Genomic DNA, 14387 nt, shown 5'->3' with positions numbered 1-14387 from the left:
ATGTCTCATTCTCATTAGGGAGCTGGAGAACACCTTGGGAGCTCAGAGGGAAACCCTCAGAGCCAGTTATCTGCCTATTTGGCTGCTCCAGCCCTCCCTGTGAGCTTTCCATGAGAGTCTTCTTACCCTACAGTCCTTTCCTGTGTGGGCTTGATTGTCCTCTGGCCTGGGTGTAACAGTGCAGGGAAATTCAGGAGAGGAGCCAGAAGGAGCTGTCAGAACAGTGTTTGTCTGACCAGAGGCTCTGCCTTCTGTCTGTACAGGAAAGAGTTTGAGATAAGTCAGCTGAACTCAAGGATTGAAGATGGGCAAGTGATGGAGGCCCAGCTGCAGAAGAAGATCAAGGAGGTCCAGGTATGGTGGGAAGAACTGTTCTTACAGCCTGGGAGCCTGAAATTTCCAATAGATGTGCTGGGGAATCTGCATGGGCCAGTCCCTCTCTGAGCACAAGGGCATCTCTTTGGAAAAAGCTGGCATGGCTGGCAGGAGCCAAGCCCTCTGCCAAAACATGGTGGGTTGAAAAAGAAAGAATGAACTATTGAGGTGAACACTATCACCAGCCTGAGGAACAGCTTCCAGGACGTAGTTCTCTGTCCAAAATAAAAACTTTAATCCAGTGCCCAAACTCTGAAAACCCAAATCTAGGACACTGGGCTTCTTCCTATCAGAGACAGATCCCCACAATCATGGAAGATCCCATGAAAAGTAGCTCATGCCAGCTGGATCATGGCAGGGATAGAGAAGACCAGGAGCTCCAAACATGCTACCAAGGAGCACCTGCCCCCCGAAACAGCCCGAGACTGGTGGCTTCTTGCTTCCCATCATCAGCAGAGACACTGCTCTGCCTGCAGAGAGCAGAGATGCTGGAGCTTCACCCAGAGTTTGGAGCATCTGCCCTTTTCTGTGTGTCCAGGCACGCGTTGAGGAGCTGGAGGAGGAGCTGGAGGCCGAGCGAGCCGCCAGGGCCAAGGTGGAGAAGCAGCGGGCGGAGGTGTCACGGGAGCTGGAGGAGCTGAGCGAGCGGCTGGAGGAGGCCGGCGGCACCACAGCCATGCAGCTGGAGCTGAACAAGAAGCGGGAGGCGGAATTCCTGAAGCTGCGGCGAGACCTGGAGGAGGCCACGCTGCATCACGAGGCGCTGGCGGCCGCCCTGCGCAAGAAGCACGCGGACAGCGTGGCCGAGCTGGGCGAGCAGATCGACAGCCTGCAGCGCGTCAAGCAGAAGCTGGAGAAGGAGAAGAGTGAGATGAAGATGGAGATTGATGACCTGTCGTCCAACGTCGAGTACATCACCAAGAACAAGGTGGGTGCTGGTTCTCCATGGGGCTGTTTGGTCGCTCCTGTGGATGTCAGTGGAACTGGGTGCAGCGTGACTAGCACAGCCATGTCCATGGGATGGTGTCTCAAATAGCTCTTTGCCATGGCCAAGTCCCTGTTTGACCCACAGCTTGTCCCTATGTCACTACAGGATGCTTTACTTGTCCTAGTCAAGTTTGGAGGCTCTGGGAAGACATTTCCTGGGAGACTGACTGCAGAGAGCCCCTGTTAGCTTAGCAGGGAGCTCTGGCAGGCTCCTGCTCTCTGCCTTGTGTGCCTGTAGGATCCACTGAGCGGGACAGGGAGTCCCAGGGTGGGAGAAGGGTGCTCTGTGGCCAGAGCTTGGCTCAGCCGGGCTGTGTTGGTGCCTGCAGGCCAATGCTGAGAAGCTGTGCCGCACCTACGAGGACCAGCTGAACGAGGCCAAGGCCAAAGTGGACGAGCTGCAGCGACAGCTGACGGACGTGAACGCCCAGCGGGGCCGGCTGCAGACTGAGAACGGTGCGTGGGGCACGAGCCAGGGGCACACGGCTGCCTCGGGCATGCTCTGACTCTGGGGTGTCTGGCTGGGGGTGTGGGGTTCAGCCGGGCAGTCTGTCCTCTTTCTCCCATGGAGGGAGAAGCTAGTTGTGCCTCAGGAGGGATTCCTTGCTGGCATCCTTTGCCTTTAACTGGTTGCCCATGGCCCAGCTTGCCCTGGTGGGGATACAGCTGGGACAGCTGGAGGCCACAGGCTCTGGGGGAGTGTGGGCTAGTGCAGATTGCAGCCCTACAGCCCCAAAGGAGCTGGTTTGGCTCTGTTTGAACCCAGGGGAGCTTAGTCGGCTGCTGGAGGAGAAGGAGTCCTTCATCAACCAGCTGAGCCGTGGCAAGGTCTCGTTCACACAGAACATTGAGGAACTCAAGAGGCAGCTGGAGGAAGAGACCAAGGTGAGGTTTCAGGTCATGGCTGTGTTGTAGTCCTAGGTTTGGTTTAGCTGGCTGCAGCTTTCCCTGAGAGCTCAGTGGGGCTGCTTAGGGCAGTGTGACTGTTTTCGCCCTCCCGTAGTCCTTTTCGGACGGCTCCGCGGTTTTGCTCCAGCAGCCATCAGCTCTACAACACAGTGACAGCGAAGGAGGCGAGAAGGGTCTCCCCATGAGGGTTTCAGAGGACTTTTAATAGTTTCATCTTGTCCTGGTGACCCCCAGAGGCAGAGAGAGCTCATGGTGCGGGCGCAGGGGGGTTTTGTCAGATTGCAGGGGCGGTCCCTGGGAGGAGTTGGGGTACAGGGACCGATAGGCCCTGTACCCGAGGGGGTGGCCAGGGCTAGGGCAAGGGAAAGCGGGGTGGGGGGGGAAGGATGAAATATGGGATCAGAAAAGCGGTGGGTAAACAGATCACCACATGGCTGGTCTCTGGGTGGCACTGTGGCAGTGGCTCAGACTCTCGGGCAGGGGAGGTGGGCCGTACCCTGCACACAGGGCAGCTCTTCACCTGGGAAGGACAGAAGCTCCCTGCTGCTGCTCCCAGTCCTGGCCACGGCCTGTGTCCTGGAGCTGGGGTCAGCTGCTGCTCTCCCTTCCTCAGAGCAAGAACGCCCTGGCCCATGCCCTGCAAGCCTCCCGGCACGACTGTGACCTGCTGCGGGAGCAGTACGAGGAGGAGGTGGAGGCCAAGAGCGAGCTCCAGAGGAACTTGTCCAAAGCCAATGCTGAGGTGGCCCAGTGGAGAACCAAGTACGAGACTGATGCCATCCAGAGGACTGAGGAGCTGGAGGAAGCCAAGTAAGTCCCACGGCACGAGTCAGTTCCCTGTGGGTGGCAACTTTCTGTTCAACAGTGGGGCTCTCCCAGACCCAGGGGGACACAGCACGCTCCTGCCTGGATTTGAGGCTGTGGGGCGGGATGGCGCTGGGGCAGCGAGCGCTCACCCCCGTGCCATCGGCAGGAAGAAGTTGGCCACCCGGCTGCAGGAGGCAGAGGAGGCCGTGGAGTCCGCCCACGCCAAGTGCGCCTCGCTGGAGAAGACCAAGCACCGGTTGCAGACGGAGATCGAGGACCTCTCGGTGGACCTGGAACGCGCCAACTCGGCCTGCGCTGCCCTGGACAAGAAACAGCGCAACTTCGACAGGATCCTGGCCGAGTGGAAGCAGAAGTACGAGGAGACCCAGGTGGAGCTGGAGGCGTCGCAGAAGGAGTCGCGCAGCCTGAGCACGGAGCTCTTCAAGCTCAAGAACGCCTACGAGGAGTCCCTGGACAACCTGGAGACCCTCAAGAGGGAGAACAAGAACCTGCAGGGTAGGACTGGGCTCAAGTGCTCCCCTTGGGCTCTGCCCAGACTCGTGCTCCTGCCCTGTCCTCAGACATGTGGGATTGGGTCCCGTGTTGGCCAGGAGTGAGCCTTGCTGCTCAGCCCATCCCTTGGAGGGATGCAGCAGCCCTGCTGGGATGCCAGCGCGTGTCTTGCCCTCATGCTGGGGACACTCTGGGAGGACAGGCAGAGCCACTTGGCTCCTGTCCCCAAATGGCTCCTGTGCCCAAATGGCACACGATTTGCTGTGTGGCACTGCCTTGGGGGTGTTGCTCTTGGACCAAACAGGTCCTTGATGCCTCTTCTATGCTCTCTCCCAGACTGCAGAAATGTCCCCAGGCACAGCCTTGGCTGCTCTCCAAGGGGCTGTGGGGTGTCAGCTGAGCCTGGGCAGGGGGATGGGGACATCACTTGCACTGGGCTGGCCCCACAAATTCCTTCCTGACCAAATTCCTTCTGTCCATGGCAGAGGAAATTTCTGATCTGACTGACCAGATCAGTCTGGGTGGCAAAACCATCCATGAGCTGGAGAAGGTGAAGAAAATGCTGGAGAATGAGAAGAGCGATATCCAGGCAGCTCTGGAGGAGGCTGAGGTGAGTCCTTGTTTTCCTTATGTTCCTGCTGCCCCCAAGAGCCACTGGCCCACCCTGCAGCTCTGGCTGGATGCTGCTGGGCAATGACAGTCCTGAGCCGGGCTGTGACCCCTGGGAATCCCATTCATGGGGGTCCTGCAACCACTGCAGGCACTGGGGTGGCACCACCTGCTCTGCCCCCATAGCAATGGGCTGGGGGGGACAAGGCCAGGCTGGGGTGGGTGGCTGGGGAGAGCCCCCTTCCCAGGAACCACCTTCCCATGGCTGCGCTGTCTCTAGGGAGCCCTGGAGCACGAGGAGAGCAAGACCCTGCGCATTCAGCTGGAGCTGAACCAGATCAAGGCTGATATGGACAGGAAGCTGGCAGAGAAGGACGAGGAGTTTGAGAACCTGAGGTGTGTGGGGTGAGGGGACAGGCTGGGACGTCACTGCGGGGGCAGAGCTGGCACTGTGGCCCCGGCAGGGCTGCCCCAGGCTGGGTGTCCCCAGGGGCCGTGGCTGACGCGGGGCCTCTCCTGCAGGCGCAACCACCAGCGCGCCATGGAGTCCATGCAGGCCTCGCTCGACGCGGAGGCCCGGGCCAAGAACGAGGCCGTGCGGCTGAGGAAGAAGATGGAGGGGGACCTGAACGAGATGGAGATCCAGCTGAACCACGCCAACCGCCAGGCTGCCGAGTTCCAGAAGCTGGGCCGCCAGCTCCAGGCCCAGATCAAGGTTGGGACAGACTCGGTGCTGTCCCTGCTGCCAGCCCGGCTCTGTGCTGTCCTCACTGACCCCACGCTGCCCCACAGGACCTGCAGATCGAGCTGGATGACACCCAGCGCCACAACGACGACCTGAAGGAGCAGGCGGGTGCCCTGGAGCGCCGCAACAACCTGCTGCTGGCAGAGGTGGAGGAGCTGCGGGCAGCGCTGGAGCAGTCGGAGAGGAGCAGGAAGCTGGCGGAGCAGGAGCTGCTGGAGACCACTGAGAGGGTCACCCTGCTCCATTCCCAGGTGAGGCACTGCCAAGTCCCGTGTCTCCACTGGTGGGAGAGTCAGGAGTCTGTGTAGCAGTGGTGAATGGCCAGCCCCGGTCACAGTGAACCTGCTCTGTGTGCAGAACACGGGTCTCATCAACCAAAAGAAGAAGCTGGAGGCAGACATCTCCCAGCTGAGCAACGAGGTGGAGGATGCAGTGCAGGAGTGTCGCAATGCTGAGGAGAAGGCAAAGAAGGCCATCACGGATGTAAGAGAGTGGTGGGAACTGTGCTGCGTGGCTGGGGAGAGTCTCACGACTTCTCCACTGAGCCCCTGGTCTGGCCTGGCCTTGTGATGATGTCCCCCTGCTCTTGGCCTTGCAGGCTGCCATGATGGCTGAGGAGCTGAAGAAGGAGCAGGACACCAGCGCACACCTGGAGCGCATGAAGAAGAACATGGAGCAGACCATCAAGGACCTGCAGATGCGCCTGGACGAGGCAGAGCAGATTGCTCTCAAGGGGGGCAAGAAGCAGATCCAGAAGCTGGAGGCCAGGGTGAGAAAGCAGGGGCAGATCCCTGGCTGTGTCCTCCAGGAGCAGGCTCCTGGGGCTGCCCCAGTCCCTGCTGCACCAGACTCTGCCCCAGCCCTCTGAGGCCAGGTGGTGCCTCTGGGGGAGCAGGGCCCAGCCCAGGATGTGGTATTAGCCTCTGCTGTGGCTTCTCTGAGCTGGGAAAGTGGCTTGGCCTCAGCTGGGCTGGTGTTGGTGCTTGGGAGCCAGGTGCTGAGCTGGCCTGTGCCTCCTGCAGGTGCGGGAGCTGGAGGGAGAGGTGGATGCGGAGCAGAAGAAGATGGCAGAGGCCCAGAAGGGCATTCGCAAGTACGAGCGCAGGATCAAGGAGCTGAGCTACCAGGTACAGCAGCTCTGGACACAGCTCCAGCCCTGGGCCAGCAGCACCTGCCACAACTCTTGCTGCTTGGCCTCTTGTGGTACCCAACAACCCACCCACCGAGCCCAGCCCAGCCTGGGCTTGTTCTGGGCTCTGTGTAGGGAATGACAACAGCTGGACAAGCTTCTCCCTGTCACAACATCCACTCTCTGCTCTGGGTCCTTCTGCCCATTCCCCAGCACCTCCTGAGCTGGGTGTTGGGACACAGGGGGGAACCAAGGGACAGGTGCTGTGACATGGGGCTGGGGGCTCGGTTGGTGCTGTCTGTCCTGGCACCACTGGGACAAAGGTGAGGGGCAGGTGAGGGGCTGCTGGGGTCTGACTAAGGGGGCTGGGGCACTTGCAGGCTGAGGAAGACCGGAAGAACCTGGCTCGGATGCAGGACCTGATTGACAAGCTGCAGAGCAAGGTCAAGAGCTACAAGCGCCAGTTTGAGGAGGCAGTAAGTGCCCATCACTGCTCTGGGACAGGGGACAGGGCTGCCCCTCCCTGGGACTGGCTGCCATGGCTGCCAGGGGCCGCAAGAGCAATGTGGGGAGCTCAGAGCCTGCTGTCCCCTGTGCTCCATGCACCCACCTCTCCCCTCCCCCTGCCCAGGAGCAGCAGGCCAACTCCAACCTGGTGAAGTACCGCAAGGTGCAGCACGAGCTGGACGACGCCGAGGAACGCGCCGACATCGCCGAGACCCAGGTCAACAAACTGCGGGCACGGACCAGGGACGTCACCATCTCCAAGGTAGGCACTCGTGGATGGGAGCATGGGGAGGTGGGCAGGGGCTCCTGCCAGCCCTGGAGCCAGAGGAATGACCACACAGCCACAGTCCCAGCCTGCTGTGGCACTGCCGCCTCGCTGAAGGGTGGCTGAGCACTCCCTGCCTCCAGACCCCAGCTCTCACCAAAGCCTTTTGGGGATTTCTTCCAGCATTAGGAGCCCTGGCTGCCTGCCCTGCCCTGTCCCAGATGCTGCTGTAGGTTGGAGGCAAGTGGCTGCAACAGTCACTGTCAGCTTTGCACTGCATGAATAAACGTAGATCTGCCAGGACTGGCTCTTTTGTGTGTCACAGGGTAACCCGGGCCTTGGTCTCTTCTCCTGGGGTCTTGAGGAACATTTTTCACAGGGAGGCACAGGCAGGAGAGAAGCTCAGTCCTCCCTCTCCCATCTCTATGGCCCTGGCGTGGAATGGGCTTTGGGAAAAGAGCCCTTTCCTCATCCCTCCCCACCAAACCACATCTCAGCTGCAGGGGACCGGAGCAGAGGCGTGAGGCAGGACAGACTTCAGCCACTACTCCTGAGGACATAAAGCCCTCCAGTGCAGCCCTGGATGGGGTTATGGCTTTGGCAAAGGCACTGCAAAGAAAGACATCTCCACTCATTTCTTTAAAATAGATTTCTTTAATAGTTTCCATTTAATGTTTATTTGCAGTTAGCAAATCGGCATTAATAGGGCAGCACAAACCTCAGCAACCCCTGGGGACAGTGCAGACTTCCAGAGGTATTTGTTAGTGCCGGGGGTCCCAGCTCCCTCCCATCCCAGCAGAGCCTGCTGCCACCTCCATGGGTCTGGTCCCTCTCACCATGAGATTCTTGAGGCATCCGGCATGGACAGACATCCCAAAGGAATGTGGCCCCAGCTGGGATTTGCCTGTGACCCTCTGTGCACTGGGGCGGAGCCCAGCACGCTCCACCCCTGGAGGAGCTGCAGGGGCTTTGTTCCCTGTGCCCTTCTCTGCCGAATCAGCCCAGAAGCAAAGCCCAGCCTGTGCTCCCAAGGCCTGGGAGGACCTCCAAGGATGGTGTGAGCTCAGCTCAGCTTCCCCCAGGACCATGGGCAAGGCCAGAGGCACCTGAGCCCCAAACTGTCTTTAAAATACAGAGGGGAGTGAGACTGCAGGGCTACAGCAGCAATCAGTGGATGCACCAATTAACTACACTATGGAAAAGGCATCCCTTAACTTAAAAGCCTTTTAATTTGAAGCATTTATTTTAAGTGTACATCTATTACAGTTAAGAAGAAGCAAAGATACACCAAAAACACAAATACCCAAGAACAAAAAAAGTACAGATGAGAAAGAAATGAGCTGAAGGGAGGGAGGGGCAGGGTCAGGGTGACCTGGTAAGGAACAGAGGTGAAGCTGCCATGGCAAAGAAGTTCCCCAGGGTACCCTCACCAGAGCCAGGATGCAGCTCCCAGGGAGGGACACTGGGATGCCCAGGAGCTCCTGCAAGGCTCCAGCTTTATGCACAAGCTCAGCAGCTCTGACCACCCTGTGAGCCCACAGCAGGACACTGAGGTGTGGGAGAAGAGAAAGGAGAAGGGAGATGTTCAGAGACAAATCCTGCCCCTGGGGCTGGAGCCTCCTTCACTCCTCCAGTCCCAGCACAGGGAGCCTCAGGGTGGGTTTCATGCTGCTGGCAACGACGAGAGACAAAAGGCTGCAGCTCTGGGACATCCTCACCCCTTCGGAGCCTGGACAGAGCTGAAGTCATCTCATCAAATAAATTAGAAAATGTTAAAAAAATTCAGATGTGTGTTTCAAAACTGGTTTCTTTTAGCTGTAGCTGCAAGACATGTTTTTGACTTAAATGTAGTGGCTTAAGTGTAGTGTATCTCATTCCTGGGTATCTGAATGTGTTGGAGCAACATGGTGTTGGTGAGCAGGCAGGGCAGGTGCAGGTTTGGCAACTGGGACTGCCAAAACCCGATTCCCCCTTTCCCAACATATCCTACAAAGTTACTTTCAACCAGGAGTGTTTATTCCCAGCATTTAACACATTCTGATTAAAACAGATCCAGGAAGAAAAACGGACATCTCCAGTAAATATTGCACTTCAAGATTAACGTGTGTGTTGATATTAAGGACTGAAAGCAGAGACTGACATAAGACTTCCAGGCATAGCAGGTTAACATCAAGAGCAATGGTCCTGAAAAGGATTTTAAAACCAGATTAGTTACCCAAGAAGGGACAAGCCGCAAGTTTAAAAAATTAGTACATTTTAATGCTAGTGCTCCGTGAAAAAGCCAACCCCTGTTGCAATTCCACCACTGCTGAAATGTCTCTGTTCTCCAGCACTGCGAAACGCCTCCGGATGGGAAGGATCTGCAGGAAGGACAGCAGGAGCAGAGGTTCTTTCCTAATGCACAGATAGTTTTAGTACCAAATGATCCAAAAGGAGATGGTAAAGAGGTGACTGGAGCTGGGGCTCTCAGGAATTAAAAGCACACACACGCACACACACTCATGCTCTAACCAACCCCAAAGCCCCGATTCCAAGCCCAGCGGAAGAGTTACACCTGCAGGGAGTCCTCGTGGTGGCTTTGCACACGGCTGGTGGCGGGGTCCTGCTCAGGTTGGCTCCTTGGACCTCACACTTGGAGGGCAATCGCTGTGCTTTTCAACTTGCTCATCCCAGCAGCCCTGAGAGAGCCACACCTCAATCGGCAAATACAGAGAACCCTCATGTCAGCAAAACCCCTTCTGCCAGCCCCGCCAGACTGGGAGAGAGGAAAAAAAAATAGTACAGGCTGGTTTTTGCAGGTGATTATTTTTATCCCAGAATAACTGGAAGATACATCCCTGAATGTGTTGCCCAGAGAGCTGTCCGAGTCTCAGAGGTCAGAGCTGGGGCCGGCAGGGGTGGGGTGGGACGACGCTCTGCGGCTCCGAGCTGCACACACACACTACACAGCGTATCCCTGAAAACCCCCAGGTGCGAGGGACCCTCCGAGCTGTCCGTCAGAAGCTGGAGGCGGGAATTACTCCTCGGAAAAGTCTCTGTCAATGTCCATGTACGCCTCGTCGATGTAGCTGACTATGGCACAGGGGGACGTCCGGTCCGGACTGAGCAGTATCGAAACAGTCTCTTTCCAGTAGGTAAAACTAATACAGGAGCTCTGTGGGCACAGACAACAGGGGGGTCAGTGGGGGCCACAGCACCAACAGGAGCATGAGACACCTCCCAAAGCTGAAAATCACTTCCTCTTCAGCCCGAGCTGCCCAGCTCCACAGTGTGACCAACACTTTGGGTTCCCCATTCTGCCCTCCCTCCCTGGGGCCTGCACCAGAAGGGCTGGGTGTTGAACACCTACACCCTCTACAACCAGCTTCGCACTCTCCAGCTCCAGACAAGGACTGCCAGCGCCTCTGGCAGCTGCTAAGAGCAGCACAGGGTGACCCCAGCCTGCCTACCTGGGCCAGTACATCCATAATTCCAAACTTCCCCTTTGCTGTCCACTCCAAACACAAACGGGGACCCTGTGGTGCCGCAGATAAGCCAATGCTGGAAGCGGCCCCCACTCCTGAGATGACACAAAAACCAACACACACCCCCTGCCCACACCCCTCCTGCATTATTCCCTCAAAGCCAAAAGGCCACTCCAGCAGCCCAACACCAGACCATGTGTCACCCACATAACTGGATAATTGGTTCTTTCTACCCACTAGTGGCCCAGGACAAACCAGCTCTGGCGCAGAAACCTGCAGGCTGCTCCCTTGGCTTACATCAGGTATTTTTCCTGCACTGTTTGCCACACCAGGAAGAGGGAACAGTCTGGCTAAGGTGCTGACTAGTCTGGGAGCTAGATTCTGCTCTGCCTCCCCCTCCCTGGCCATCCTGCCAGCCCTGCCTCTCTACCCCACTCAGCACTAGGAAGTGTCACTTCTGTGTGCCAGAGCCAAAGCCTCAGGCTCTGTTTACTGGGAAACTCAGCACCTGACTGGGAGAAGGTGTGAAAAACACCACAGGAGTTACACTGGGGGCAGACCTTCCTCCCTTCTTTCCCTCCCCAACCTCCCACCCCCCGTTTTTGCCAGCGGACCGGCAGACAGGTGTTGCTGTGATCCGACTCCTGCCATGGTAAGAGGGTCACATACATTTTCTAAGCAGGTGCTGTCTTTATCCTTGTTGAGGTAATGCTGCTGCCAGAATCGCAGGAGACTGTGGAAGTTGTTCAGGATGAAGCCAGGGTATTTTTCCGTGTATTCCATCTGTTGCAAGGTGCGCAGATAAAAAGGGAGCTTTTCTTTCCTTCGGGCCAGCATTAGGATAACTAAACTTGTGTTCAAACAACTGACATTTTCCTGGAAGTAAAAACGACACAGCAAAAAAAAAAAATCTAAATACCAAGATACCTGTTGTACATGCCCTTCTAAAGCAAGCCTGTGGAAAGCACAATGGAGGTGTTCCTGCACAAAGCAAGGAAAAGGGACATGGGTGTCCACCAGGGAAACCAGGCTCCTCCCTGCTCCCAGCCCTGCTCACCATTCCAGTCCCAGAAAGGCAACTGCCAAGTCACTGCCAGCTCTTTACCTGTGTAAGTGTCTGTACATGGATAATATTAATGAGACGGAAAAGGAAGGACATCCTCATGGACATCTGGGACATGTAGGACAACAGGCGGCACTCGGACAGGACTTCTGCAACTGCAGCAAGAGGAGAACCAATCACCAGCTGCTGAAGGTTCAGACACGCTGATCCAAGCACCAGGGCAGTAAGAACTGGTGCTCAAACTTTCAGGGTGGCATTTCCTTATCTAAGCCCCCAAGTGTCAAAGCCCAGATTTAAATTAACCATTATCACCACCAGACACCCCCCAGTCCCACCCCATTGCTTCCTGTTCACCTTTAGCATCAGACTGATTCTCAAACCGGTCCAGGGACAGCGTGATGCAGCGAACGAGCATGTTTGAGTCCACCAAAGAGCTGTTGATCTGATTTAAAAATATCTGGAACTGAACACAAACACTTATTAGTGTTGAATTAAGTAAGTTTAAATATATTAATATTCAGGGTCATTACCTTTTAGTTACCTCTAACAAGTGTAAGAGGGGACATCACCCATGGCCCTGCCTCATCCAGCCCAAGCCAACACTGGCACTGAGGGATGACCAAACACTACGGAATGGAAAAATGTCAGTCCTGGCATCCCCAAGATCTCTTTTGAAGATGTGTCACTCCAATGAAAGTGAGATTTCATACACTATTTGTTTTGAAAGAGGGAGAATTCCTGCAGCTCCATGTTGTCCTACAGTGATTCTGTACAAGCAGACAGTGCTAGGGAGGAATACAGTGAGGGAGTCACACAGAGTGAGAACTAAACCCAGTTACAGATCAATAAATAGGAAGCAAATAGGAAGTATAAAGACATTCTCTAGAATGTTTGAGTTAATTTACTAGAGAAAAAACTCCAAAAGAAATAGTTTTCTTTTAACTGCACTTATACTTCCATTCTCCAAGGTCTGCCAGACCTAAGAGCAATGACAGAAGCATTACAGTAACAAAATTCAGAGGATGAGGCCATTCAGAACCTACCCACCAGCTGATGTTATATGTACAAAGTGCACAAGAGCATGAAACCATTCTTTGCTGCCCATTCTTTATTTACATGGGAAACTCAATTTTATAGGTAATTACCTAAGCCATGACTTCTTAAAATGTCTCTAAGTTCAAATAAGATCAAATATCTACGTCTGTTTGCAGTATCAAGTATTTTAAGCAATATTCATGAAGGACTTCCCACTGCAAGCTCCAGTAAAAGACTTTCTGGAGCTGTCTCAATGTCCACAGCTATCACTTAACCCCAAATGTGGTGACTTCACAGGAAATGTTCTGCCACTCTTGAGCCTCATCCTGGAACAGGGCAATGTTTGCTGACCAGCTCAGCACCCACTGACTCAGGACAGATGGAGCACTGCTGAAAACACTGAGGGACTTTGGCAACTCATCCCTTCATGTTTATTGTGCCCCAAGCTCTAAAACCAAACCAAGACCAAATGAATCTGAGTTCTACTGCTGTGTCTGGTTATGAAAGGGTGCAATTGGAGCCACAGGGGGCAGCTTTTACAAATATTTACCTTCTCATCTGTGTTGATGTACTTGTTGAATCTCTTAAATGCATCAATGTTGAATTTCATCAGCTCTCCCAGAAGGTCAAAGTAACTCTGAAGCACATCCCGTGACTTGCACTCACTATCAACAATGCAGTAGAGAATATGCTGGCAGGGGAGGAAAACATGTTATTGCCACAGCTTCATCCAAGCCAGCAGCACAACACAGACTCTGATTTCATCAGTATTTAAAGCATTTATCTGCAGGTTCTTGGGTGACTGAATATCACAGTATCACAGAACTAAAGACAGTTCAGATGAGTCTCCTGTTAAAACAACTTCCCAGTGATGCAGGTTATACAAACGGCCACAAGCAGAATTCACAGGTATATTTTTAGAGGTGTTCCCAGTATTTGTCATAGTTATACAGGAATAAGGGGCAGTTTTTCATTTATTATTATTATTGTTGCATCTATTGTGATTTCTCCAGTAAACTGTGATCCTGATTTATCTCCCTTAGTGTTTATTCCCTCACTATCAAACGGGGGCAGCTTGAGTGGCCTCAATTTCCCCGCTGAGTTTTAAACCCAGCATAATACTTAACACTGCATTTTTATCCACTTTTGGATTTACTACAGATAAATCCTTCTTGATTGCTATGGAGGATACCTGACATAAACTTATTTACCTCCAGGAGTCCTCTCTTGAGCAGGAACATCTGGTCTGCATAGGAGGTGGTGCCTCGCAGAAAACTTTCAACTGCCCTTGCTTGCCAAAACCTGAGAAACAGAAGAAAGGAGGTGTTAGTTTTGAAGCAAGGGAAGTACTTGATCACAATTCTAATTTAAATCCAGTTTCCTAATCTGTTTCATTCCAATCTGAAGCTGGGGTCAGACCTGTTGATCATGCAGAAAATCACTGGCTGTGATTTATTCTCACCTGCACTGCCACCTCAGCACAACAAAGCCAGACCTTTCCACAGCTGATTCTCAAACATTCTCAGCTGCTCTAAGATGGATGACACCAAAGCTACATCCCAGGGGTCTCAAACAGCACATCAGAGGCAAAGTGAACCCACCTGAAGGAGGATTCTGCTGGTTCCTTCTTCATGACCTGAAGCAATCTGGTCAACAAACCTCTCTTCCCATCACAGACAAGACTCCTGCAGCAGGTGGAGAAATGACAGCGTGAGTGGAAGGGCTGGGCAAGCACTGAACACTGAATCCAGTCACTGCTCCAGAGCTTTTGATGATCAAAATCTCAGTATTGAAGTACACAGTACAAATATTGTGCTGGTTCTACCAGCAGAAGAGTTCTCCTCACTGCCCTTGGTAAATATCTGCAGTACCTGCAACACGACTTCCAAGTAAGTCCAAAAGAAAATTTTTCTCTCAAAATTTTAATGATTTCAGAAATACCAGTTCACATCTTGTGGGAATCAAGAGATAAAAAAAAA

The 14387-nt window shown here is 54.3% G+C and overlaps 2 protein-coding genes across 3 annotated transcripts in view; one reads left to right on the top strand and one right to left on the bottom strand.

Moving 5' to 3' along the window:
* The window catches only part of MYH7B (myosin heavy chain 7B), a 28954-nt gene extending 21786 nt beyond the window's left edge, over positions 1-7168 (top strand). For both annotated transcript variants that reach the window (XM_039563274.1, XM_039563275.1), the window contains 16 exons: positions 264-354; positions 914-1303; positions 1692-1818; positions 2129-2247; positions 2885-3081; positions 3245-3594; positions 4077-4201; positions 4481-4596; positions 4723-4915; positions 4993-5196; positions 5303-5428; positions 5544-5714; positions 5968-6072; positions 6455-6550; positions 6706-6843; positions 7030-7168. In XM_039563274.1, coding sequence (XP_039419208.1) covers positions 264-354; positions 914-1303; positions 1692-1818; positions 2129-2247; positions 2885-3081; positions 3245-3594; positions 4077-4201; positions 4481-4596; positions 4723-4915; positions 4993-5196; positions 5303-5428; positions 5544-5714; positions 5968-6072; positions 6455-6550; positions 6706-6843; positions 7030-7035 — 2554 coding nt within the window. In that variant the 3' untranslated portion in view covers positions 7036-7168. The remainder of the gene's footprint in view (positions 1-263; positions 355-913; positions 1304-1691; positions 1819-2128; positions 2248-2884; positions 3082-3244; positions 3595-4076; positions 4202-4480; positions 4597-4722; positions 4916-4992; positions 5197-5302; positions 5429-5543; positions 5715-5967; positions 6073-6454; positions 6551-6705; positions 6844-7029) is intronic.
* Positions 7169-7502: 334 nt separating this feature from the next.
* Positions 7503-14387, bottom strand: part of LOC104687898 (transient receptor potential cation channel subfamily C member 4 associated protein) — a 35564-nt gene continuing 28679 nt past the window's right edge. The window contains exons 13-19 of the mRNA XM_039563276.1: positions 14010-14093; positions 13620-13710; positions 12959-13099; positions 11728-11836; positions 11416-11528; positions 10980-11186; positions 7503-10000 (exon numbers count right to left, since the gene is read on the bottom strand). Of these exons, the coding sequence (XP_039419210.1) occupies positions 9863-10000; positions 10980-11186; positions 11416-11528; positions 11728-11836; positions 12959-13099; positions 13620-13710; positions 14010-14093 (883 nt within the window). The 3' untranslated portion in view covers positions 7503-9862. The remainder of the gene's footprint in view (positions 10001-10979; positions 11187-11415; positions 11529-11727; positions 11837-12958; positions 13100-13619; positions 13711-14009; positions 14094-14387) is intronic.

Source organism: Corvus cornix, chromosome 20 (genome assembly GCF_000738735.6).
Source record: "Corvus cornix cornix isolate S_Up_H32 chromosome 20, ASM73873v5, whole genome shotgun sequence".
NCBI classification, from domain to species: Eukaryota; Metazoa; Chordata; class Aves; order Passeriformes; family Corvidae; genus Corvus; species Corvus cornix.
Note: the sequence above shows the minus strand (reverse complement) of the source record. Positions and strands in the feature narration are given on the sequence as shown.